Source organism: Caretta caretta, chromosome 8 (genome assembly GCF_965140235.1).
Source record: "Caretta caretta isolate rCarCar2 chromosome 8, rCarCar1.hap1, whole genome shotgun sequence".
In the NCBI taxonomy this organism is placed as follows: Eukaryota; Metazoa; Chordata; order Testudines; family Cheloniidae; genus Caretta; species Caretta caretta.
Genome location: NC_134213.1, coordinates 106424405 through 106448918, shown reverse-complemented (window position 1 = coordinate 106448918; position 24514 = coordinate 106424405). Strand labels below are relative to the sequence as shown.

Below are 24514 nucleotides of genomic sequence, written 5' to 3'. Positions count from 1 at the left end.
TGGGAGCAACTCCCTGGGTGGAGAAGGAGGCGAGGAATCCTCTGCCACCATGACACCAATGCTCATGCCACCAAGAGACGTGTAATTCTGTTACTGAGCCATCAACACAGGATGGCAGCTAAGACTGGGGCCCGTCAGTAAATAGGGATCCACTAGGGAATGCTCAGGTTTCCCCTTGTGCCCTCCTGGGCGATGTCTGGCATTTCCCCCAAACTAGGCCTGCTGGCTGATATGATACAGGGAGGGAGGGGGCCGGGGGTCTGGCTGGCAGTGAGCCCTCTGAGGCTCTTAGGAGATGCAGGCTGGGCCCTGCGTCATTGGGAAGAAAGGCAGGATTCTGACAGGATGTCGTTTGAGCTTTGTTGTCTTTCCTGGACATGCTCCTTGAACAGCTTCATGCCTCACTGTCTGGCAACACGCTAATACGGTCAGAGACAGAGTGGGAGCTCAGTGTGGCAGGGGGTGGAGCTGATCTGAGTCTCCCAAGCACCATGTCAGTGGCTAGTAGTATATACATGTTCTGTAGCATTGGATCAGGGTAACAGTATAATACACCATGATGATGAGATGAACAGGGACAGCCTGTGGACCTGACCCAGAGGAGCCATGCAATTGCCTTGCCTGAGAGCCCTCTGCGCTGCCTGTCCCATAACAAACACCTGGGGGCTGGCGTCGAGCTCCCCACCAGACCGCCTTGCCATGCTTCTGTACGTAATGCAAGTCTCTCGCTCGGCTTCATCCGCTCACCCTAAAAGCCATACAGCCTTTCAGCTCCAATCAGATTAGTGTCTGACACATGCCTGCTGGGTGAGGGGCTCATATCCTGCCCTGGCAGGGGCGAGAGACTCCGTGACATTTTAGGGTTTATTTTGTTTTCCATCTCTGCCTGTGATTCTCTAGTAAAGCCTGGCTAGGCCTGTCCTCCTGACCCTCTCTGTCCATCTTACCAGCTGAGGCTTCCCCCAAGCCCCGCCTTGGCATCTCTTCAGACTTGGAGGACTAGGGATCGGGAAACCTAAATAGCTTTAACATGCCAGTGCCCTTCTCACTGATTCCAGCCCGAGCTCCGGCCCTGGTAGGCAGAGCCCACCAAGGGCCCACTCCTGCAGGGTGCTGAGCTCCTGCCGCTCAACTCTGAGCAGGGTAAGATGACACAATGGGAAGTGAAGTATGAATCAAGGCAGACGGTGACCCTAAGAGTCCATCATGGTGGTAACCAGCCACCCCTTCCTATAACCTGCCCTGCCCCTTCTACAAAAATGAATGAGGAGAGAAACTCCTTGCAGGAAGAGCCTGACTGGTCCCATCCCCCTGATTAAAGTGCTCTCCTGTCAGATAAGACATTGGCCTGGATCCCAGTCGTTAGGTGCCTAAATACGTTTGAGCATCTGGCCATTATCTTACCCAAACAGAGCCAAACACAACAGATTGCAGGAACGTTGCCGCAGTATTTGGGGCCATTGCTGCAGGATAGTGGAGTGATTTGGTTATAAAATACTTTGGGAAAGAAACCCCCATTTCTTGTTCATCTCCGAAACAGGCTGGGGACAAGGAGGGCTCTGAGGGGCTGTGCAGACCCCAACTCTTCCCTGCAACCAGGTGCGGCTGTTACACCAGGGGAAGCAAACACCCGGCAGCCAGAGTGTGGCCCCAAAGGAGGAAAACAAACCAAACACACCCCAGGGACCGAACCCGCAGCCTTCTGGGGGCCGGTTCCTTTGACGGTTCAGCCGTTCCCAGGCCCGCCCTTGTGAACTGAATTGTCCTTCTCTGGGTTTCCAGGGAGGGTGGCAGGGCAGACGCAGCCCCCCCCCCGGAGGTTATTTCTTTACCCTGCTGCGAACAGCGCAGCACCCCGGGAGCGGGCGGCCCTGGTTTCAGCCCGGGGGGCAGCGCAGCCGACGGCCACCCAAACGCAGAGGGTAACGTCCCGTTACTAATTCGCTCGGTCGGACGCCGACGGAACCGCGGCCCCAGGCGAGCCCCAGGCGGGCCCCAGGCGAGCCCGCCGCTGCCCCCGGCCCCCGCCTGCCGGCGCCGCGGTCTCTTTAAGAGCTCGCCCCGCCCGCACCCGGAGGGCGGGGTTCCGGGGGTGACGTCGGGCCCCTGCGTGGCTTAAAGGCTCCGGGGTTCCCGGCGGCGCGGCTCCCGGGTGTGGCGGTTCCAGGGCGGCTCGCCACGTGTGAGGGGCCGGGGCCGGAGGCGGAGCGGAGCGGCCGGCGCCCCCCATGGAGCTCGCCTGCTACGCGCGGCGTCACCCCTTCCACTGCAGCCTCGTGGGCTCGGATCCGTACAAGCCTGGCCCCGCCGCCGGGCCCGAGCCGAGCCCGGCCCGAGCCGAGCCCCGAGCGGCCGAGCCCACCCGGATGATCGCCGACCCGGTCAAGGGCAGGCTTTACTGCAAGGGACGTCTGCTGGGCAAGGTACCGCCCGTCCCGGGGGCGCTCGGCGCGGGGCGTTCGCGGAGGGGGTCCCGGGGCGGCGGGGGGCGGCCGGCCGGGGCGGGGGCCCTGGGGCCGGGGCGGCGCCCATGGGGGCAGAAGGCTCTGTCCCTGGCCGCTCCGTGCGAAGCTTTGGACCCCCGAGGCCTGGCTGGGGCGCTGCTCTCCGATCCCGCCCCGCGCAGGTAGGAGCTGCTCGCGGGCTGCCGGCCGGTGGGTCCCCCCGTGGGCAGCCTGGCTCCGGTATCTGCGTGCTCGGGGGGCGCAGCTCTGCGGGGGGCGATGCGGCTGTGAGCTGGTGGGTCACCCCTTCCTTCCCTCCCCCATCCCCGGCACTGGGCAGCGGCAGACTCGGAGTCCGTTCGGAAGTGCCCCGGGCTCTCCCCCGGCTCCGCTGGGAGCTTTAGGGACTTGCTCTGGGGTGCGATCCAGCAAATCTCCCCGGGGCCTGCCCTCTCTCCCCCGCCCCCGGGGAGCCCCTGCGGGGCCCGCTTCTCCTTCTGAGACAGCCTCCGGTGTCCTCGCTCCGGCAGGAGCTGCCCCCGGAGCAGGTGTTTGGCTGCGGCACACCCAGCCTCCGCTGCCTGTGGCCGCCGCAGTGGAGGGAGGCGACTCGATACTCTCCCCCTTGTGCCTCGATAACTCGTTATCTTTAGCGACACCCCCCCTCCCACGCCCCCGAAAAGCGGCTTTCGCCCTGGACGGAGCAATCGGAGGCTTCTGGTGACCTGCTGCCTTCAGCAACCTCCTCTTAGCACCTCGGTTTCAAAGCCCTGCCAGCGACCTCCCAGCCGGAGGGAGGGGGAAGTACTGAACAGGGCTGAGTTCTTTGTTCACTCCGGGCCGGGGCCTCATGGTTGGCCCCATTGGCTGCTGGGGCTATAGGGCAGAGGCTGATCCCCCATGAAAGAGCCGCTCGCCTTCTCCTTACCCTTCAGAGCATTGTTCCGCCTAGGGCAAGGCGCAGGGCGTGATTCTGTGGCTGTGTGCCTTGCATCACTGCAGAAAAACCTGCCTGTACGGTTCTCCCCCCGTGGTCCAAAATCTTGGCCTGTTCTCGCTTCCCTCCCATGTGCAGGACTTTCCAGTTGCTCTTGGGGAGAAGACTCAATAGTGGTGTGGTGGGAGGCCGGGCATGATACAGACTTACAGGAACTGATTTTAGAAAGTGGCCTGACTCAGGGCTGTCACTCCAGATTTTGATAATGGGGCTCCTAGCATGACAGGAAACCAGATATTTTGGTTTTCTTCAAAGCCCGTGTGTGTCCCAGGGAAACCTCCAGGAAGTCAAATGGCGATTGTTCTATCCTGAGCAGGTGGAGTTGTGAATAAGTGGGTCACTGCCATGTGTTGAATGCTCTGGTGACTTCCAAGAGCAGGGGGAGGAATGGGAAACGGTGACCCATGGGTAATGACTGCCTCTTCCTTTGCAGGGAGGGTTTGCAAGATGCTATGAAATGACTGACGTCAACAGCAACAAAACCTATGCGGTGAAAGTTATTCCTCATAGCCGAGTGGCTAAACCACACCAGCGGGAGAAGGTATGTGTGGAAGTGATGGCTGAGTGCTCAGCCCTGGGGGGAGAGCAGAGAGATTTCAAGCTTGCCCGGAGCAAGGTCTTTGCATAGTGATGGGGCTGCTAGTTGATGGGCTCCTTCCTCCTTTTCAGATTATGAATGAGATCGAGCTGCACAGAGACCTGCATCACAAACACATTGTCAAGTTCTCGCATCACTTTGATGATTCGGAGAACATCTATATCTTCCTGGAACACTGCAGCAGGAAAGTAAGTGGTGGGCTCGCCCCATATGGCCCATGGGCTGGTGTGGCGCTGTTGGGAGCGCTGGTGCATGGATTCGAGGTGTCAGTCGTGTTAAGGGGGGACCGTGCAGCAAACACACTCGATTTGCCTAGTGTAGGCAAGGCCGTAGCTGTGTTTTCGTTCCCAAGTCCCCGCAGGCCCCTCATCACTCACCGCTTATGCATGGATGCAGATCTCGTTTTCTAACGGATGCTTGAATTCACACTCAGCTGCTTGTCAGATGTGCCCCTTTCATTTTCCAGTCCTTGCCTCATTGTGTGTCATTGGCCGGGTAACCGGGTTAGCTAAACACCACGTGCTGGTCTTGCGTAACCACACTAACCCTGTGACCGGGCTTCTCTTGGTGGGGCTGTTCCTAGATCCTACACGTTGCTTGGGCCGTTCTAGTCTGGCTCTCTTGCGAGCAGTTCACTCCCTTGTAAATAGCAGTGGGGCTGACCCAAAATCCTTCAGTGACCCAAAGCTGCTAAGGTGGCATCTTTGGGCCTGCCTGGACCAATTCAGGCTTTCGCCAGCCAGTCACGCTGGCAACTTCTCAGAACAGCCCCTGTGTAAAATGAGTGGCTCACTGCCACGGCTTCACCAGAAGTGGTATTTCGAGTCCTTTGGCCTGACCAAATATCCTGCTCCAGGAGCAGGCTGCACCTCTTAGTCCTAGAGCCTGAGGCCGGAAGAAATGGCTAGGGTGATCTAGTCTGACTGACGATATAACGTGGGCCAGAGAACAAAGCAGAGCCGCTCACACATGGGGAATCGAGCCCCTGTTTTTCCTGGTACCAGAGCCAGCTCCCCTGGTCAGGGTGGGGCTTGCCAGATTAAGATCAGGGGTCTGCATGCTGCAAACCACAGCGCACTAGTGTCTCAGGCCTCTGGTGAGGCACGTCCCTGACTAAGGAGGTTTTCGCTAACTGCTTTGCTTTTCCTCTTCCAGTCCCTGGCGCACATCTGGAAAGCCCGGCAGACGCTGCTGGAGCCGGAGGTGCGGTATTACCTCAAACAGATCATATCAGCCTTGAAGTACCTCCATCTCAAAGGCATCCTTCACCGGGACCTCAAACTGGGTGTGTACCATGACCTGAGCGCCTGTTCGGGGGGCAGGGTGGGGAGCAGACCCCTGGGTAGCATCCATCCCTGCGCTGGTGTCCTAACGCCTCCCTTCTGTTGTAGGCAACGTTTTTGTCAATGACAACATGGAGCTGAAAGTTGGAGACTTTGGCCTCGCCGCCCGGCGCGAGTCTATGGACCAGAAGAAAAAGTAAGAGACTCCTAATGTGCCAGGCTTTCCTGCTTGCCTGCACCCTGATACTTCATTCTTCCCCTCAGCCCCATACCCTGCCTGGGAAATCCACCACCGCCCTCCCATCTCTTACCTTGCTGTAATCAACTGCTGGCCCTGCCTGGCCGGGGGGAGGGGAATGCACAGGGAAGAAGGTGCCTCCTTGTCCCGGCCCCACACTCAGGTGGTGAGGGCAGCTGTGTGGGGATCAGAGGCTGGAGGGAGCTTGGTGCTGGGTCAGTAGTGGGGGGAGAGATGGTCTGTGGATGCAGGGGGAGGGATCGTGGGGGGTTCTAATCTAGGGAAGGTGTTAAATTGGATCCTAAAGGGATGGGGGCAGGGTGCTTGGTGCATTCCCTGGAGAATGGGGGTGATGGAGTCCTGGTGCTCTGGATGCAGAACATACATGCTGGAGCCCAGGGCTCGTGCGTCTACCCCGTCAGCCAGGGAGCTGCATGGAGGAAGACTTGTGCTCTGGTTTGTTACTGCGCCGCTGACTATGCTCTGCTCTGCTCTCTCCCCATAGGACGATATGCGGCACCCCCAACTACCTAGCTCCTGAAGTGCTCCACCGGCAGGGCCATGGGCCGGAGTCAGACGTGTGGTCTCTGGGCTGTGTCGTGTAAGTTCCCAGCTCTTGTTGCAAAGCAGGGCAGGGCTGGTGGGAAAAGAGACTGGAAGAATGACACTGTCCTGGGCAGCTTCCTGGGAAATCAGCCAGATCCGCTCCCCAGCACAGATGAGTGAGCTGGTCTCTGGTTTGCACGAGTACCAGTCAGATGCCACTGAAAGCAATGGGCCTTGCCGAGGGCCAAGCTTAGCTTGCAGAGATTTTATTACTGCTCCTGGATTAGAAGCAAAGCCCAGCTGGACTGATCCTGGGGCACCTGCAGTGCTGGCAGTTAAGGGGGGAACCCCGCCGTGCTTGTAAATGGCTGGCGCTTGGTGTCATCCAGTGAGCCCATTGAGACAGACCCCTGCTGCTCCGGAGTCCCATGTCGTTGCAGACGACACTGCTCTGCAGAGTGCTTTCAAAACAATGGAAAATGTCAGACACAAGGGGTGGTCACCAATCTATTAATATGGGCGGCTATCGCTCCCCACAGTGTGAATTGTAAACATCGCTCGTGTGGCTGTTTGCCCTGGTAAGCCACAGGCTTCCTGTTGAACTTTCCATTCACTCAGGCCTGGACAGATGGAGGCGGAAGGTGGGCTCGCACAGCGGTGAGCTCAGCCGCCAGGGGTGGGACTGGGGCAGAGTTTAGCTCCACCCCTGCTAAATATAGAAGTGGCTCAACTGACATTCCTGGTTCCCAAGGCTTCCTTATCTCGTGCTGTAAACAATTGCAGGGAGGCGCATTCCGGATGTGACTGCAGCCTCTCGCTACTTAGAGGATGGTGGTTGCTCAGAGGCTTGTTATAGGTGGCACTTAGAGCCAGGTGCAACCTCTCGTCAGCCTGTGAATAACTTACGTGCCTTGTAATTGCTTGGCTGGGGGTGAGTCAGGCCAGGGTTTGCTCAGGTGGACGGGACGTGTGCCCAGCCCTCACTCCGATCACCTCTCTTTCCAGGTATACCTTGTTGTGTGGGAACCCTCCCTTTGAGACCTCAGACCTCAAGGAGACGTACAGGTGTATCAAGCAGGTGGAATACACCCTCCCAGCCTTCCTCTCCACGCCAGCAAAGCAGCTGATCACAGGCATCTTGAAACGCAACCCGCGTGACCGCCTCACGCTGGAGGGGATCCTGGACCATGAATTCTTCACCAAAGTGAGTGGCTCTCCTGCAGGCAGCGAACGCCCCCCCACCCCTGGACCAGTCTGAGGAGAATGAAAGCAGGGTGGGCCTGATCTCCGCTCGGGTGGCAAACCTCCCAGGGTGTCTGTCTCACTACACTGCGCTCCTCCCATGTCCCAGTGCCCCTGCAGGCTGCAAAGGACACCAGACAGCTGGAGACCCCAACCTGCAAGTGGCCGCTCTCCCTGAGCCTGGCTTATTGGCCATTAACATCACTGGGTCTTTAGCCTTAGCGTGCCTCCTAAATACCCTTGTATACATTTGAGCTGCATCTGCACTCCGGGGCCATGTGGCTGTTACACGTGAGCGGAGCCTGCGTCTCAGGGAGGCCGATTCTCAAGTGTAGCCCTTTCAGGGCAGCTCCCAGGAAATGTGAGCCGCCACTGGCTGTCAGAGGAGAGAAAGTGGCCACCGCCAACAAACCAAGGGCAGCTGTTGTCTGTCTTGCTGTGTGACGTGTGGTCCGTGGAGGAAGGTAAACCAGACAATGACACGCTTGCTCTCTCCCCAGGGTTACACACCTGATAAGCTCCCCCCCAGCAGCTGTGTGATGATGCCAGAGCTGAGTCCCCCCAACCCGGCAAAGAGTCTGTTTGCAAAAGTCACCAAGACGCTGTTTGGGAAAAAGAAACCCAAAAGTAAGTTCTCTCCCTCATGTCTGTCTTGGCTTTTGTTGTTGGCCAGCAGGTAGCATGAAGCCAGTTAAACCTGATGGAGGATGGCACGCCTGACCTCTAGAGCTCGGTCTGATCTTCCGCGGAAGCTTTTATTCTGATGCTCTGTTGCACAGAGCACTGCTCCAAGCAGGCGAGTCCTCATTGCCTAGGTTCTGCAGAACATGCTTGGAGCTGAAATGCCATTCCAATCCCTCTCCCTTGGGATGGAAATGTTTCCTTGCAACTTAGCAAGTTCACGGGGTGCATGAGAACCAGGAAATGAAACTGACTGAAACTGCCCAGCCTGGTTTCGCTGGCCAAGCTGAGTGAAGTGCAAAACTGGAACAGAATCAGGGGGTGGGAGAATGTAAACAAGATCTCAAACTGCTTCTGCTCTCGGCTGGGGCCAGTGGAAATATCGATCCTCTGACCCACCAACTCTGCTGGCCTCCCTGACCATCTGCTGGGTCTGCCCACTAAACGTCTCCTTCTCTTCTAGTTAAGAAGGGCCCCTCTGAAGAGAAGGAGGACATCTCCAAGTTGGTTGTCGGCCTCATGAAGACCTCCATCTGCAGGCAGATGAGCTACAAAACTGTGGAAGGGAATGAGGTAAGATTGAAGGCTGGGAAAGGGGAGCCTTGCTGGCTCCTTGGGCGAGGATCCTCTTCCCTGAGTGTCGGTATCCTGGCAGGGGAGCAGGGATGAGGTGGGGCTGCTCCTGGAATGGAGCCCCAGGTGGGACAGTGCCAATATGCACAACCTCTCTCCAGGTGATCCCCTCGACATGTCGGAGCACCAGCTGCAGCCCCGTGGAGACGCTGGCAGAAGAGGGTTCGCGGAGGTCTGTCTCCAGGTCCATTAGGGGGACAGCAGCCAGCAGCTGTGAAGGTGAGTGAGGCAGAAGCCTGCTTCGAGCAGCTCCTGTATGTAGAGCTGTCCTGCCCTGAGATTCTCGAGTTCCTTGCAGCTTTGCCCCTGGCCTGCCGGGTGGGAGTGGCAGGGAGGCCAAGGAGCTGCTAGCGAAGTGTTGCACTGGGCTGGGGGAGGGGCACTGGAAACCCTGTGAGATCCCCAGCCGCCCCACAGGGGTTGGTGCTGACATCACACTTCCCAGCAAGGAGAGGACCATGTCCAGAGACAATTCTTTGTACCCAGCTGAGGGTGGGGGTTTGAATGACCAGTTACTGTAGACCCCAGATCTCTTCCTCCCATGCTTGTGACTCCCTGGTTCTGGCTGATGTGGTTTCCTGTTGTGAAGATGGGGGCCTAAACTTGAATCCCTCTATTTCTCAGTGACCTCAGAGCTGTGAATTCAAAAAGAACAGTAGCTCTTCATGGCAGCTCCACAAAATCCCTGCCCTTGCCTTGTGGGGAGGGAACATCGTCTTGTGTCTTGGAATCTTCTTTGGCATCAGACACAGCATGCTCCTCAGCAGCAGCTGATCAGACTACCTGTCTTGCAATTTCTGAGCTGATCAGCAGCTCTCTGCCTCCAGTATGGCTGACGGATCTTTCTTCCCCTGCAGTGTTTGAAGAGTGCATTACGGCCTCTGCGGTCACTGAATCTGCCATCGGACTCCTGAAGAGCTGCCTGTCCTCCATGCCTCCAGGTAACGTGGATTCTCGGCCTCTTGCCGATTCTCAAGTTGCATCACACACAGGGTTCGCAGGGGGATGGAGGGGGACAACACAGGAGGGCCAGGTGTAGCAGCTTCTCCTCGAGGCTGGTGTTGGCTTGGTCAGAAAAGACTTCCATGGTCCCGGAGTGTGAAACCGAAGGTAGGGAGGGGGATGTGTCCCCATGGCTGCCCGGTGGCACTTGTGGGACTCCAGCATCTGTAAGATTCTCTGAATGGAGACTGGTGCCTCCTGTAGGGAACTGGCTACTTCCAGTGGTATTGAATAGGCTTAGGGAGGAAGCTGGCTGGGGTGGGTAATGTGGCTGGAGCAGAGGGCTGGACCTCTGGAGACCTGGCTGCCTCCCAATCTGCCTGCTGGGGCCAGCAGAGGTGCAGGCCCCCCGGTGCTTGCTAGCATCCTCCTTCATGAGGCACATCCTGGGTGTCGCCCTGCTCACAATCCCTTCTTGCCCCCAGCAGCCGAGCGGAACCCTGCCTCTCTGGCTTGCCACGAGCACTTTGCCTGGGTGAGCAAGTGGGTAGACTACTCCAACAAATACGGCTTTGGCTACCAGCTGTCCGACCGCCGCATCGGGGTCCTCTTCAACGACGGGACGCACATGGCTCTGTCGGCCGATCGGAAGTAAGTGGAGGCCATGGGCCACCTGGATGTCTCTGCTCTGTGTGTGGGGGGACGGGGGGTCTCCTGGCTTTCTTCCTGTGTTGGCCTCTGGGCAGCTGCGTGGCACTTAGAACTCAAAGCAAGAAGAGGAGGAGAAGGTGTGGGGTTGGGGGGACCCTGTGAGGGCTTCCCTGCAGAACAGCAGCGTTCCCCCTCCCCAGGGGCTGGGCCGAGCAAAGACTAGCATGGCTACAGGCCAATGGGGACTGGGAGGCAGTAACTGTACACGCCGAAGGCGGTGAACTCCAAGGAGCGTGTTCAGGTCCCAGGGGTACAAGCCCTGTTCCTAGACTCCAAGCCTTGGGCTGGGCGAGGGAAGCCAATGCCCTTCTCCCCAGGTCTAAGATCAGACTCTAACGAGGCTGCCAGCTCCTCTCCTCAGCAGGGCCCATGTCCTATGGTTACACCTCAGTCACAAGACAAGACCCTCAGACTATTGCTGGCTCTGAGCAGGTTCTGCCGCTTACACTAGAACCCCCCATCCAGCTGCGGGTGACCTAGGCTCCCCACGGTCTGGAACCTGATGGTGGAGCCCATGTGCATTGCACTCCTGGCAGTGCAGGGACTTGCTGCTGGAGATGGAAGCTCACCTGGTCTCCTCCCCTTTCCAGGATGGTCCATTACAACCTGACAAACAGCAAACACTTCGCCTTTCCCATGTCGGCCATCCCAGAGCAGCTGCAGAGCCAGACGAGCGTCCTGCGGTACTTTGCCTCCTACATGGAGCAGCATCTCATGAAGGTGAGTGGCCTCCTGGCTGTCCAGAAGCCAGTGCTGGGGGGTGGTCTCCTGGCAGAGCAAGCTCACTTGCTGAAGGGGGAGCCTGTGGCTCAGCAGGCGTGTGGCATAAATACTGGGGGGAACGGCCGGGCGTGCTCCTCGGGGAATGCACTCTGGGGAGCTCAGCTGGTGGCTTGTGCCTGGCCCAGGCGCTGTCTAGTCTCGCAGCAGTAGAAGCCTGTGAACCAGTGGGTAGCTGAGATGCTTGCTGGGTTTTGTCCTTGAGGCTGCTGCTCGGGCAGGAATCGGTGGCTAATGCGGATGCTTCTCCTAGGGGGGAGACCTGCCCAGCACAGATGAGACTGAGCATCCTGCACTGCTGCTCTTGCAGTGGGTGAAAACTGACCAGGCCTTGTTGATGCTCTTCAGCAACGGAACGCTCCAGGTATGTGTGGGGCCCTGGGGATGGAGGGGGGAAGATGGCATCTGCCCGGCTTGCCAGTCCCTAGACCTCTGCGTAGGTTTCCCAAGGCTGGCTCTACAGAGCTAGCCCCCACCCCTCTGTAGATGGCTGCTTCCCTCACCTGCAGGGAGCAGCTGCTTTCAGTGCTTCTCCACTTCTCCCAGATAATCTGTTTCAGGGCTGGAGTTTTCACACCAGGGCTTAGGAAACAGTTCTAGTTACAGGGGATTTCTTAGTCTTCCCCCAGAGCTCTGGGGCTCCTAGGGGGAGACAACAGGGGCAGAGCAACCTCCTCACTTGGTCTCTTGCTCAGCTAACCTCTTGATTGGAAACCTTTGCAAGGGGAAGGGGGCTCCTTGGCTGAGTAGCCAACCTGTGGCTTCCCAGCATGGGACCCTTAGCCGCATGTGTCCCTCCCAGCTTTTGTTAGCCCTGAGGCTCCCCTTCTGCTTGGCCTAGCCATGGCACGGGGGCTGCCCTCCCGACCGTGGCCAAAGCTCCATCACAGGTCGGGGAGAAGGGGCTGGCTGAGGCCCAAAGCATCAGCCTGGGAACCATGAGACACACCCAGCCCGAGGCTGGAGAAGTAACTCCTCTGTAACATGGCTCTCCTAGGTGAACTTCTACAACGATCACACCAAGGTGATCCTCAGCAAGCCAGACCATTCCTGTCTCCTGACCTACGTCACCAAAGACCGCAGCTCCTACACGTACAAGACGAGCAGCATCAGGGAGCTGGGCTGCTCTCCAGAGCTCCAGTTTCGGCTCAAGTATGTCCTCAAGCTCCTCCAGGAGAGGGCCAATGCCTAGGCTGGGGCCTTGGGAGAAGCCTCCTTGGATTCGAAAGCCTTCCCCTGTCATGTCAATGGAGTGAGTGACCGCTCCGGCTGCCCACCAGAACTTTCCTACCCAGCTAAATATGACCAGGCTGAAGGAACTTAGATAAGGGCATCTGGATATTTTGACTTAGCAGCAGCTGGCCTCAGCATCCTTCATCTCCTGATGGCTGCTGGCTGATACTGAAATCCTTGCCCTGGCGTTTGTCAGCTGACTGCTTCAATCCATGGAGGAGACGGGGAGGTGTGTGGGGTGAAGTTACACGTCAAGTTTACTCCTGTGTAATCTTTACACAGCTTAAGTCGTGCACGTGGTTGGGTAGGGGAATCTCCAGGGAACAGCTGTTCCTTCTCCTCCCATGCCAAGCAAGCTGAGGAGAGAAGGAACAAACCTGATTTTTAAGGGGGAGAAAAATCTTTGTCCAGTGTCTAAATGCCTAAATGTTAAGAGCCCAATGTCTGTCCAGGTCAGTGTCCTGTCCTGGCCTCTGAGCTGGGGCAGGGAGGAGCTGAGAACCATGCTCCATCTGGGCTTGGTTAGAACCTCCCTGCTCCCGCCCTGTCTGGCCCACATGGGGAAGGCTCCTAGTGAAACCTGCCCAGTCTTCACCAGGCTGGGGTGAAGGGGAAGCTGCTTTTAGCTCTTCTGGCAGCGCTGCTGACTTTACGCTGAGCTGCTACCCCTAGGGACTCTCTTCTGCAGAGGGGGGTGTCTCCATGTCACTCTCTGGCCCTGGGGGTGGGATCTTAGCTAACACAGAGCATCTTGCCTAGAGGCCTGAGAGCTGGATGGGGGCCAGGGCCACTCAGCAGGGGTGGGAGAGCCTGCTGTGGGGCAGACCAGCCTAGGCACAGACACACCAGGAAATACTTTATTGAACTTGAAAATATCTCTACAGCAGGAGCCCAATCGCTGTGTCAGGAGGGGATGAGAATAAGGATACCGTCTCTGAGGGAGGAGGTACGGTGTTGCCAATGCCAAGAGCTCTAAGGCAGAGCCTTTGTGTCAGCCCAGGCTGGCCCCTATTCCAGCCCTGGGTGGGGAACAGGAGAACTGCAGAATTGTTACACTAAAGAGGGGGCAGGGTCCCTCTCGTGCTGAAGCTTGGTGCGGGCACATCCCCTGCTTGTCTTGCAGCTTGCGCCAGGGAATGTGAATTGCCACGGTACAGACTCGAAATGCTTTAAAAAGGGACCCGATGAGCCCTCAGCCAGCTGGGACCTAAACAAGGTTGATTTTTTTTCTGGTTTCCAAATGCAGGTTTTTTGGCCTGATGAAATTATTTATGTATTTGTATTTATATTGAAGTATTTATTTCACCCCTTCCGTGGTCTCCTGTCTGTGCAGGGCCCTGTTTGCTCTGTGCCTTGCTCACTAATAAAAGTGTTCCTTTTATAAAACACATGGGCCTGCTGCCACCCTTCTCTGTACCTTCTTAGGGAGCTGGGCCCTTGCTGGGGCAGTGCCATGTCTCTCGCTGCAGCCCCTGGCTCAACGATGGTTGCCTGCCTGTATGGGCATTCCCTGTGCACTGGGGACATTAACCTGCCCTATGCAAATGACTCCCATGTATCCTCCAGGACCTAGGGCTACTGCTCCTGGCTCTTGAGCAATTGACTCTCCTGGGAAGCAGGCCTCAGGCTGCCCCTCACAAAGATGGGTGCAGGGGTGTATTATTACAGAGGGGCAGCACCCCAGTGCGCTGTTTAGCAGCTGATCTGTACATGCTCCTACATCTGCATCGTACTCGGCTTGTCTGAGTGATGGGGTCCTCAGAGCCTGGGGTAGGGTTAGTGCTCCCATGTCAGGGGGGGGTGAGTAAGGGGTGCTGGAGAGACAGCACCCTAAAATCAGGGCCATCCCAGTGCTTATTCTCAATGCTTTCTTACACGCCCTGCCTTGCTCTCACCTGTGCGGGATGGATCGCTGCTCGTCTTCGACCCTGCCATCAACTCCATGCCGCAAGGGGCTGGCAGAGATGAGAAACTGGTTTTAGGCCCATCTTGCTTTAATCGTGACCAAGTAAAGCTCAAATCCTGTCCCTCCAACCTGCTGGAGCAACATCAGTCCCTGGCTATCCAAAACGCTGCTTGGCTGCTGAACAAGGGGTCCTTAACAGCGCTAGTGTCCCCTATGCGGGTAAGGCCAGGTACAAAAGGGGCTTGGAGGGAGATCTGGTCAGGAGGCTTCTCAGCTATTGCCTGCTGAGGAGCGGCCCTTAAAGCGCTCTCCAAAGCAGGGGCTGGGGAAGATTGTCTCGGATCTGGTCTGCTGGGTCAGAGGGTTGGATCGGTGTTCTCTGCCCTTACGAGCTGCTTTGTTTTCAGAACACTCTCAATCCGCAGCAGCGAGATGAGCTGGATGACATGGGGCTGGTGTAGATGGGGCGAGGGGGGGCTGCCTCGTGAGCCGAAAGGGTGCTTGGTGCTTTGGCAGGGCAGCGGGTGCTGCTTGTCAGCCTGAGCTCTGCCTTGATGGAGGAGCTAGGCTGTGACACTGCTGAGAGCTCAACAGGCTGGCTTCTGCAGCTCTAGGGAGGAGCGGGAGGTCCAGCCAGCCCCCTCCATGACTCAAATAGGGCTGGTAGCACACAATGGGGCCCCTGGGCCTGGGGTTGCCCTTTGTGAAAGCAGCTGGGAGAGGAGCCAAGAATGTGCAGTCCTTTAATCCTGTGCTGGGCTGCAGAGCAGAGAGACCCCGCTGAGCCTCCACTCCTAGGCCCTGAGCTCTGAACACAAGAGGCCTGAACAGCTGGCCTTGCATTAAATCCCTCAGCTGCTGGGCTTCCTCCCTAGGGTGTGGAACCTGACTGAAGGGCTGACTCCAGGAGGTGCTAGATGCTCCCCCCAAGGTGCAGTTTCCTTTGCCTGGTGCTTGCAGGGCAGTGAGCTTTGGGCAGCTGGCTAGCAAGGGGCTCCTCACCACTAAAACATGAGCACCGGCCGTTGGTTAACAGCTTCACCCCGCAAGGCAGGGAAGAACTAGCCCCATTGCATGGATGGGGAGCTGGGGTGCTACCAGCTGAGAGCAGATCATCAACCATGTACATTCAAAAACCCTGAGATTGGCTTCACATCCTGAGATTTCAGACCTGAACCTGGCCTTCTGCCAGCTGAGCCGGGGGCTCCCCTCAGCTCCTGTCTTGGAGCTTCTCTCCATGCTCTCGAGGGCCGGGAACTACCTCTGCCTTTTCGAATGGGAAGTAGCGACGCCCCCATAACCCCGTGCCTCCAGGAGCTGGGGCTTTGAGAGCCCTCGAAGGTGGGGCTGAACTAGGCTGAGAACCCAGCTCCCTCTGGCCCCGATCCCCAAGTACCAGCCCATCCTTCCTCCCCAGGCTGCAGCTTTCCAGTCATTTCTAGCAGCTGCCGTCAGCACCCCCAGAATTCTCCTTTTCTTAGCCACCTCTTGCCCCGTTCCTGTTGCCTCCTTGCTGGAGCTGGCTCCTGCAGACCCCACTAGTACTGCCGGCGAGAGCTGCACCTGCCTCCTCCTGGGTGGGCGCCTGCACAGACTGAGCTGGCATTGTCAGCGTCCCAACAAAGGGGCTGTTCTGTGGGTGGGAGGCTGCTGGCTGTGACAGCTACTCTCTCTGTCTGGGCCCCTGTGGGGGCTACTGCCAATGGGGGCAAGTGACGACGGAGCTGCAGGGCCCTGCTGTGGCCCTGACATGGCGAAGGAGGAGCCGGGCCCCTGTGCTCCGGCTGTGGGAGTTGGAGGCAGGGCTCCTGGTGAGCTCAGACCCGCTGGGTCGTGGAGCAAAGCTCCTCACCTCTCTGGTGCCCTGTGTCCTGCCGTGTCTCGTGGGGACAGGGTGGCGCTCAATACCTTGCCACTCAAGCCCTTTGGAAGGCTCCCAAGGCCTGGGCTTGGGTGGGAGGGTGTTAATGTCTGCCTGTGAGCACCCTTCTTTGCGGGTTTTGCTGCTTCTTGGCCTGCCCTTAGGGGCTAGTCACCCTCTGGCCCAAGGAACATGAGTTGGGACCACTGGCTCAGACCAGTCCCTTGTGGCTCATGGCAGGCTGGACCAGCTGGGGGTGGCTGGGTGGAGGTGGAGCAGCTGGAGGGCCTCCAATGCACCCGTGTCCTCAGGGCTTAGCAGTGGCCTCTCCTAACACGGGAGTAGCCAGAAAGCCAGGGCTGGGAGGGTTCCAGGGACTTGCTCAGACCAGCCAGAGCTCCGTGCTCAGAGGGGCCCGAGCTTGCTCTCCTCCCTTGCTTTCCCAACAGGACAGGCCACGATTCAGGCCAGCAGGGGATGCGGGCGTTGTGGCTTCAAGTCCCAGCTCTGTTACAGCCTCCCTGTGTGCCCTGGGGAAAGTGCTTTAGGCCGAGATTGCCAGACGTCGAAACCTTGTAGGCAGGCTTAACAATCTGAGCTTTCCTCTCTGCAAAAGGGGCAGAATGCCCCCACGCCTCCCCTTTGCCTGCCCTGTCAGTGCACACACTGAGCTCGCCCTCTGGGTCGTGCAGCGCCTGGCACAGCGGGGCCCCGAGCTCAGCTGGGCCCTTTAGCTGGTACAGCAGTCCCCATCGCAACCCCCCGACAGCGAGTAGAACCCAGGGAACAGCCCATTCTCTCCTGACCCAGGCCCCCACGGCAGCAAAGCACAAAGGCCAGGCTTCCCCATGCCGCCGGCCAGCCCCACATCTGGTTAAGAAATTACTGGTTGTGAGTTAACAGAAGCCCCGGAGGTCAGGGCGGGCTTCTCTTTATTTCTGGCTGGGTCTCTCCTGCCGTGCCGTCGGTGGCCGAGTGTGGCATTCGGAGCCCGGCAGGAGCTGGCCCAGGCGCTACTCGAAGTACAGCCCGTGCACCGTGGCCACGGCAAAGAGGGAGGCGTTGATGAAGGTGGCGGAGGCCATGCTGTCGTTCTCCGGGTCCCAGAGGCAGCGGCTGGCCACCTGCAGGCTCTGTTGGCCCTGCTGGCCCAGGAAGACGTTACAGACCAGCTTGTAGCGGGGCGGGGTGAGGTCCTTTAGGCGGCTGCGGATGAGCTCAGACAGGCTCTGGGCCAGCTGCCCGCTCGTCACCGGGTTGTACTTGGCATCCCCCAGGTAACTGGTGAGGGTGGACTCCAGAGCCCGCTGGGCCCGGCAGGGGTCAAACTTACAGCCTTCGTCTGGCTGGGTCTTGTAGGTGTTCTCATACTGCGTCTCCCGGATGGGCTGGAAGAGGGGGAGCCCTGAGAAGCTCACCCGCCCGCTGTGCATCCAGGGGCCGATGGAGAGGCGCCTCCCTCCCATTGCCATGGAGACAGAGTTTCTTCGGCTGGTGAAGGGGGCGTTGGCGATGCTCATGACGGAGCTCCTCCGCGAGTGCAGGGAGGGCGGCTTCCCCTCCTCTATGCTCTTCAGCCGCATCAGGGGCCTGGGCGGGTTGTCCACTGAGTGAGAGCTGCGGCGGGTGGACAGCAAGCCCGCCCTCAGGCGTGCAGCCTCCGGGTTCTCTGACGCTACTGCCTGGTTGAACTGGGCCAGAGCCTCCTGGAACAGTGCTAGCGGCTTGCCTGCCATGCCCCCGGCGTGACACCTGGGTCTGGGCAAAAAGAAGAGCAGTGCCGGCAAGTTACTCTGCTTCCACCACCCACCCAGCTCATGGCCTGCCTGGGCGCTGGCAGGCAGGATGCCTGGGCTCAGCCTGGTCAGGGTTATGGCGACTAAAGCCTTCCCAGAGCGGTGCTGGAAATGGACTTGTTCTGCTATGCTCAAGGAGCTTCCACCACCAAATGGGGATGGGGACCTGGTACTGACAACCATTGGAACAAGGGGCCATCTCCCTGGTGCAGCGAGACCTCGAGGCACGTTCCACAGCCCTGGATGCTCTTAGCAAAGTGTCTGGGACCGTCAGCGAGCCTGAGCGAGCGGCTCCTGCTTCCAACCCGCATAGCGCAGGAACCCCAGCGCCGGAGCTGCCTCCTGCAAAGTGCCCTGGCCTCCGCTAAGTGAGGTCCCTGGGAATCGCTCTCCCATTGGGCTGCGGTGGCGCTCTGGGGATAACGCCCACAAAAGCCAGGAAGGTCTGAGTTAATTCACAGACACATCAGGCATCTTCCAACTCCTTCCTGCTGCTTCCTCACACTCCCCCTTTTGTGTCTAGCCAGACTCTGCCTGTCCCTAACCCCGCTCTGAACTCCCCCGGCTGTAGCTTTAGCTTGTTATCTCAAGGCTGTTTCTATTCTGGTTCACTAGTATTTACTCTGCCCCCAAGTCCCTGCATTCCATGGGGAGCCAGACTCTCCGCAGAGACCCGGGCAAGAGGAGCTGGTGTGAGAGCTCCCAGCGGCTGGTCTGTTTGACAGGCCGTTCGGGGGGCCGATGGCCACAAGCCAAACCCCTTTCGCTTTGCGAGATGTGTAACGAGCAGCTGTGCCAAGGGCAGCAAAGACAAGGACCTCCAAGAAAGGACAATTACTCAATCAAAGGGATGTAAACAAGGCCTGGAGGATGGTCCTGTTGCATGTGACTAGAGCATTTTAAACGGAGCACCAGCTCCCTTGGCTTTGATATGAGATTTCCTATTTTAGTCTCCTCAGGCCCATCACCATGGTATCTGGTGCCTTTGCGGTTGGGAACCTGTGAAATGGAAGCCGGAAAACTGGGTTGGATGGAACAAGCCCTGACCCAAAGTTCACTCTCCTTTACTGGGAGCGGTGAGGGAGTCTGGCTAACTTGCCCCTGGCGTTTCATGGTCACGGCTACTGCTGCACTTCCCAACTTGTGCCCGGAGTCAAGAAGCAGAAGTGCCAAGGTGGGAGGTTGACTTTCTGGGCTGTTTCCAGCCTCGCTGGATACAGGAAGTCTCTCACCCCTACGCCGGGTGTCAGGAGAGAGTCGGACTAAGGATTGGATCCTCTGGGGGCTGAGCTGGACCACACCTAAGAACTTCACTGAAATTCACCCATCACCCCCTTGCGAGTATGGGGTTGATGTTAACATGTCTCCCCTGGTTTTCAGTGCCATTCACTGTTACTGACACGGGATGTCGAGCAGAGATGGGCACGCTCAGGGTTTTACCCCCTTTAAATGGACTAATAGGAAACAAATTCCAGCCAGAGACAGACAGGAGCCAGGATGGACATGACCCCTCAGCACCTTCCTCTGGGTCAATGCGCACACGTTCTCTAGTGCTTTGTCCAGCTGGCCCATGCAAAGAGCCTCCTTGTTTCTGGGGGCACCACTGAGAGAATATGTGGCCACCAAAGAGCCCCTGCTTCATCTTGTCAAGGGGTAGGCATCTCCCTGCTCTTTGAGTCAGTTGCAAATGCCCTGGGTATAATGGCAGAGAATCCAGCCTTGCAGTGCGCCTGGTTCTTAGGGAGTGTGAGCAGGTGAGTACACCACAGCAGGCCACGTCTACACTGGCGCTGGTGGTGCGATTCCCAGCCCCAGTCGACATACTCGTGCTAGCTGTCCTAGAGCTATCCATGGGGTGTCAGTGGGTTTGTACTTGGGGCGGCTAGCCCCTCCCACGGCTCACCACTGCCCATCCTGCCGCAGCTTCCTATTGATCTTAGCCTGCTGGCTCTCACCGAGCTCGCATGAGCGCGTCTACTTGAGCTGGGTGTCACACCCCCAGCGCTGAGTGTGGACGTAGGCTGGGACCCAGCCTCCGCCAACACCTAGGCGGGATCTCCCAGTCCCTGATCCTCTGCCAGTGAATTCAGTGGGAGCTTTACTGTGGAATCCAACAGGTGCCAGCTCACATCCCTTGTGCATTGTGGGTGGGTGGGTGCGTGGGTGTTCACGGGCCCGTAAGGGTCCATTGTACTATAAGCAATGCTACTATAAGCAATGCCGTGGGAACAAATACAGTCGCAGGGCACCTTGTTGCCTGCATCCCATCTGCACTGGGGTGTCTTCACAGAAACGAGGATCCCTGTGCATGCAGGAGAGGGACAGGGGAAGCCAGGGCAATATTATTTCTGAGCTTCACTGTCATTTGCTTTTTCCATGCAATGACTAGAAAATAAACGAGCCTGCAATTAATAATTGATCCTTCCCTTGGAAACAGCCCAAATGCAGTGGGCTGGAGTGGGGCGAAAGGAATTTGTGGTGTCACTTCAGCAGGCAAGCCTCGGGCGCGATCGCACCTGGCAGTGCCACCCGCTCCGACGGGGGGCTGCGGGATTGCTGGCAGGGTCACCGCCCCCCGGATCTGGGAGTGGAGATATCGCAGGGAAGAGAGCGAATGCCGGTCATCTCACCAGCGCTTGCACTGGCTTGCTGTGTGCTCCCCTGGAGCTCCCTGCCTGCTGGCTTAATACCCCCCCCCCCCGCGGTAAATCATTGGCCTCTTTGATGTGACAGTTCAATGCAAGAGCCTTCAAAAGGGTGGGGGCAGGGCTGGGCAGGCTCAGGTCCGTGACTCTGTTGCCTGTACAAGTTCTGTGAAGCCCTGGTTTTTTTCTTCTTCTTTCCCTCTTCTGAATTTCGTGGCGTTTTGAGTAGCAGGGTTTGCTTGCTAGAAGCAAGGCCAGGCTGCCCTATCCCCTCCTCCGGCAGGGGCCGACGGGTCACCTACCCAGACCTCCAGCCCTGACTCCTGGGATCAGATCCCCGCAGGCACCCCCCTGCGCCCACGTGGCACCCCCGGGGCTAGACCTGACCCGCGGAGATCTAATGGCAGGATTGGGGCCTCGGTTGGGGCTGAGTTGAGGGTTTATTTGCAATTTTTTCTTTTTAAAGGGGCAGCAGCTCCCGGAGGGAGCCAATACCAGCCCTTGCCATGTGCCGGGGGTACCGCTGTCTTGTACCCCAACCCATGTCACGTGTCAGGGGATGGCAGCCAAGTGTGACGAAGTGGGACTGTTCTTAATGTTTCCTCTGAATAGTGTGGGTGTGCCTCAGTTTCCCCTAGGCAGTTCTTAAGTATCTAGGGGGTGGAGTAAGGGTGTATGATCATTGCAGAGCCCTAGAGGGCAGGTGTGTGCAGGGGTCTGGACACAGAGAAGGGCCGACACCCTGTTTCCTGGCAACTGATGGCCTGGGCCCTTCCCCCCCTGCAAGGTGAGAGCTGAAGGGTTGGAGAACAAAGGAATCCGGTGACCACCTGGCCTGGGAAAGGAACAAAGCCCAGAGGAGGAGGGGCTGGAGGGGGGTTTCAGTTTGGGGCTGACTGGGACATGGAGTGAAGTGCAGACATGGTTGTCTGGCTCACTACCCCCCAAAATGGACCCAGCTGAGGGGTCCCGTTCTCTGCACCTGCAAGCTCTGTTTTAGACCATGTTCCTGTCGTCTAATAAACCTTCTGTTTTACTGGCTGGCTGAGAGTCACGTCTGACTGCGAAGTTGGGGTGCAGGACCCTCTGGCTTCCCTAGGAGCCCCGCCTGAGCGGACTCGCTGGGGGGAAGCGCACAGAGGGGCAGAGGATGCTGAATGCTCCGAGGTCAGACCCAGGAAGGTGGAAGCTTTGTGAGCTGTGTGTCCCGCAGACAGGCTGCTCACAGAAAGGCGACTGCCCCAGAGTCCTGACTGGCTTCATGGGGAGCAGTTCCAGAGCATCGCCCAGGGACTCCGTGACACCAAGGAAGTCCCATCATCTCTTCCCAGCACTCTGGGGTGTTGTTACAGGCCCCCTCCTCACTCACCACTTTGGCCCTGCCCCCGCCCCCCCATCAAGATGTTCCCTCACCTCTCTGCCATAGACATAAATATCCACTAGTGCTGGCATGTCCCTGGCCGCTCTCCTTGACCAGCCCTAGTGGAGGGCAGGAACCTGGGAGTCCCACTTCACCCCAGATGCCTCTTTCCTCCCTCGTTGCTTTGGCCAACAGTGTCAGAAGGGGCGAGTGGATACAAAGGCCTTGATTTCCTGACCCTTCTGGAAATTCGGCTTTAAGGGGCTCTCAAGCCAGGCACCCAAAACCAGGGCTCACTTTTGGTAGATCTTGTCCCTGGTCTCTAAGTCCCCTGTCCCCTACCCCTCTCGGGAATGGATCCTTGCCTCGACCCTGCTTCTAATCAGAGCCGTATTCCTCTCTTCATCATGTCCTGCCCTGGCTATCACAGCACCTTCCATAGTCTCCTCTATCTCCACTCTCTGCACTTCAGAGGCTTCGGGATGCCGCGGCCCCACTGATCTCTGACTCTGAGGACCTGGACTCTCTCACCCCAGCCTCCGTCAGACTCCAATTCAGAATTGCCCGGCCTGGTTTACAGAGCTTGCCAGGACTAGTGCCATGGACCCTCCCAGACATCACCCCACACATCCTTCCCGCTTGATCACACTGCCCTTCGAATCTCCACGCTGCCTTGTCCTGCTGCCCCCCTGCCCTCCCTCACTGCATCCCCTGACCTTGTTCCTCTCCAATGCTGCATGCTCCTGGCCTCCTCCAACCTGCCTGGTCACATCCACCCATCTACCTGGTCACATCCATGCCACTGCTCCCACCCACTCAGTCCAGTCTCAGCCCCCTCCTCTCGTCCCACCAGTACGCTCCTGAACTGGAGCCATGGCCTTCACCGCCAGACCTACCTTTCCCCCTCAGCTCCTGTGTGACTTTCCAGGAGGGGCCGGGACATTGTGTAGTAGGGACTCTGCCCAAAAATGAAAGGCATTGTGTTTATTTTGTAGTGAAACATTAGGTGTTGCTATGTGACACTGAAATCCTTTGGCCATCAGGCAGAATAGCTTTAACTCTTCGCTGCCCGGTCCCAGGAGCTCTCCTCTGCATTCTGCCGAACACACATGTTCTCTCTTTGGGGAGATATTTAAGAAAGTGATAAACTCCAACACAAAATCTATAGCTGTCTAGCTACCTAATCTAGCTACTTAGCTCTCCCCCATCCCTGTGGCATCGAGTGTGTAAACAAACTGCCCTGAACACTGCGTGTGTGACTGCATGTGTAAACGCTAAAAGAACCAACTCTTATGGCGTATAATTGTTTTGTGGCCTGTATCTAGGTAGCTGGATCCCGACCAGCATTTGAGAGGGAAGCTGTCACCTCCGCTTTGCCCTCTGATTTAGACTTTGTACAAACAAACTTTGTACAAAACCTAAAGGCCTGTAGAAATGTTTCTATTAGTTAAAAGAAAAATCCGAGCAGAGTAGTTATTTTTAACCGTATAACTGCTCTCAGAAGTGTTTGCAACCCAACAGTGCCCTCCCAGAACCCTGACAGTAGTGACCAGGATTTCATTCTCTTTTATTGGCCAAAAAAAGAGACACGCAGAGTGACCAAACAGCAGAACTAGAGAAAAGCTCAATGGGTTTCTAAAATTCTTTCCTCTTTAATAATCTGAAGTGTTGTTTGTGACCCAGAGAAGGACACATATTACCGAGGTGTGCTTTTAAGCGAAGTGTGTCCCTTTAATTATTATTTATAATTTCTATCCCCCTAGCACATAGGGGCTCTTGTCACAGACCAGAACCCCACTGCGCTAGGTGCTGTTTACACTAGCCCAGAACACAAGTGGTTCCTCTTGAATAGCGGCAGCTTCAGTCAGGGTGTCTTACATTTCGCCATGTGGCCAATAGGCCCTTCACAGCCGCTGCGTGAGGGCAAATCCAGGACCATGCGGCAGGAGCTCCTGCCCCAGCACAGTTGATTCAGTCAAGCGTTCTGCTTCCTGCAGTTGCAGAACAGACGAATACTCCATCCAGCCCGCTGTCCTGTCTTCAACACGGGTCAGAGCTGGACGGGTTGAAGAAAGACAGGGCCGTCTCTCATGTCATGATTCACCTTGCTGGTGATTATCTTCTGCCCTGAAGCATGAAAATTGATAGCCCTCATGCTTCCATCCTAGCTTGCATTGGTGATGATTTAGTTGTTCAATGCACTAAACTAGTGAGGAGAGGAGTGAACGGCCTTGCAGGTCTCTCTCTCTCGCCTCACTTTTTTATAGGGCCCTGCTCACTGTAGCTGCCAGGAGGTTCAAGGTGGACTCTGCTCTCACCAGCCGTGGGTCACTTAATTCAGCCCTGAACCAAAGACTGGAGATGAGGGAGAGAGAGGGAAAAGGAACAAATCCAAATTTCAGGCAATCTGGGTTCCTATGGACATCCAAAGGGGGTACCCCCCATAATCATGTCCCTGTGTCTCGCTAGGGTGGCAGCAAGTTTCAAGGGTAAGATGAATGGGGTGGTTCACACCTACTTGGAGTGATTGTTTCAGGCTGTCTGCAGACTCAGGCAGGTGTCAGTTACAGTCAGGTCACGTTGTCAAGCGTTTCTTTGCAGCTATGCGGGCGAGGAAC

General features: G+C 57.4%; 2 protein-coding genes across 3 annotated transcripts; one reads left to right on the top strand and one right to left on the bottom strand.

Moving 5' to 3' along the window:
- Nucleotides 1–2137: 2137 nt before the first annotated feature.
- Nucleotides 2138–13716, top strand: PLK3 (polo like kinase 3). Of its 2 annotated transcripts, none has more exons than XM_048861664.2 (15): nt 2138–2423; nt 3875–3982; nt 4111–4227; nt 5195–5324; nt 5431–5518; nt 6066–6161; nt 7112–7310; nt 7849–7975; nt 8493–8602; nt 8764–8881; nt 9520–9603; nt 10093–10255; nt 10906–11035; nt 11349–11459; nt 12093–13716. In XM_048861664.2, the coding sequence occupies exons 1-15, from the start codon at nt 2229–2231 to the stop codon at nt 12285–12287; spliced, it is 1971 nt and encodes a 656-aa protein (XP_048717621.1). In that variant the 5' UTR covers nt 2138–2228; the 3' UTR covers nt 12288–13716. The 2 variants fall into 2 exon arrangements, with proteins under 2 accessions (XP_048717621.1, XP_048717620.1); XM_048861663.2 differs by having other exon boundaries at nt 10090–10255.
- Nucleotides 13717–16984: 3268 nt separating this feature from the next.
- DYNLT4 (dynein light chain Tctex-type 4) lies at nt 16985–22886 on the bottom strand. Its single transcript, XM_048861453.2, has 2 exons — nt 22793–22886; nt 16985–17853 (listed from the first exon to the last, which is right to left on the bottom strand). The coding sequence occupies exons 1-2, from the start codon at nt 22873–22875 to the stop codon at nt 17109–17111; spliced, it is 828 nt and encodes a 275-aa protein (XP_048717410.2). The 5' UTR covers nt 22876–22886; the 3' UTR covers nt 16985–17108.
- Nucleotides 22887–24514: the final 1628 nt, after the last annotated feature.